General features: G+C 37.1%; 1 protein-coding gene across 1 annotated transcript in view; it reads right to left on the reverse strand.

Moving 5' to 3' along the window:
• The window catches only part of wdr3 (WD repeat domain 3), a 23509-nt gene that overhangs the window by 16051 nt on the left and 5919 nt on the right, over positions 1–1539 (reverse strand). The window contains exon 6 of the mRNA XM_017309025.1: positions 651–772. Coding sequence (XP_017164514.1) covers positions 651–772 — 122 coding nt within the window. The remainder of the gene's footprint in view (positions 1–650; positions 773–1539) is intronic.

Raw genomic sequence — 1539 nt, forward strand, 5'->3', positions numbered from 1 at the left:
ATTACAGAAGGTAAAAAGAGTCCCACAATAAAATACCAAACTGTATCTAAATCCCTTCCTCTATCTTTTTAATACGTCAGACAGATCAGCTCATGACTGTCTGTCACATCAGTGGGTTTGTCTAGGCAGAAATGTGTGAATTATCTGTAGTACAGGTGTTCCTCAGGGATCCATCCTCACATCCCTGTTGTTCACCCCTTCAGGTTCCACCTGTATGTTTTAACTGTRGCATTCACATTTATACCTTGTTACTGTAATTTATTAACATTGTTGATGCTCACTGAAAAATTATTTGGGTTAGTCTGCATTTATTGTAAAAGCTGCACAAGTCTGGAACTCCTTTTTTGGCCGGATACTTATTTATTTAAATCTAYCCATTGTTTTATTATCACTATATTTAAATCTATCCATTGTCTATACCTGCTTGTCCATGAAGAGACAAAGGGGGAAAAAGGCTTCAACCTAAACAATACCTTAGACGTAATGTTAAAGTCTAAAATTAATCTATCAGCATCATCTKAGTTCCTGTCTTCTGACGTTAAACTTACACATATTTATTACGAGTGTTTGCTTTTTCCCAAGTACAAACAGGATGTCTRAAATTAAACTGACAGTATGAAAACATGTCAGCCGTTCTGATTTAAGCTCACTTGGCTGCTTTCTTCTTGGCTTTCTTCAGCTTCTTGTTCATTTTTCTCTGCACTTCCTCCTCAGACAGCACCGTGAACACTTCCAGTACCGCATCGTTTCCCTGGTCCAGAAGGGAGAGACACTCTGGTCATCGTCAACACAGAAACACACCAGAGAGCCGTTCACCTGAACATTTTACAGCTTAAAATCTCACACTTCTAAAAACTCAACTTTCCAGAGCTACCAGCCCGTTACATTCTAAAAAATAAATAAAATGGTGTAGAGTAAAAATACCTCGACAGCGGGCAAAAGAACGAGGGAGGAAGGATATGAAGAGAAGAAAGGGAGGATGGAAGGAAGGAAGGAAGATATGTGGAAAGAAGAAAAAAAGAAAGAAAGATGATAGATGAAAAGAAAAAAGATAAAAAGAAGGAAAGAATAAATAAAGTTGAAAAGAAGGAGGAAAGATGAAAAGAATAAATATGGGAAGAAAAAAGGAAGGAAGAAAGATTAAGAGGAAAAAAAGACAAGAAGAAAGATGGAAAGTAGCAAAGAGAGAAATGAAGGAGAAAATKTCACAAGAAAGGGAAGGACCCAAATGAAGAAAGGAAGACCAAAAAGGGTGGATGGAGGGAAGAAAGGAAAGACAGAATGAAACAAAAAGTCTTTAAAAGAGGAAGGAGACAAGGAAAGACAGATGGGCTCAATGAAGAAGGGAAGTAAGAGACAGAGCTTAGGAAGGAATGAAACGATCAAAAGAAGTGAGAAATGAAAGAAGRGATGTASGGGACAAGTCTGCATGGAAGTAGAAATCTTTTTCCATGCCTTCTTTCACACCTTTCCAGGCTGGGATATTATTGAAATCAAATAATATCATGTAAAATCAAATAAAAGACATTGTTAAGAAGA

Source organism: Poecilia reticulata, linkage group LG2 (genome assembly GCF_000633615.1).
Source record: "Poecilia reticulata strain Guanapo linkage group LG2, Guppy_female_1.0+MT, whole genome shotgun sequence".
NCBI classification, from domain to species: Eukaryota; Metazoa; Chordata; class Actinopteri; order Cyprinodontiformes; family Poeciliidae; genus Poecilia; species Poecilia reticulata.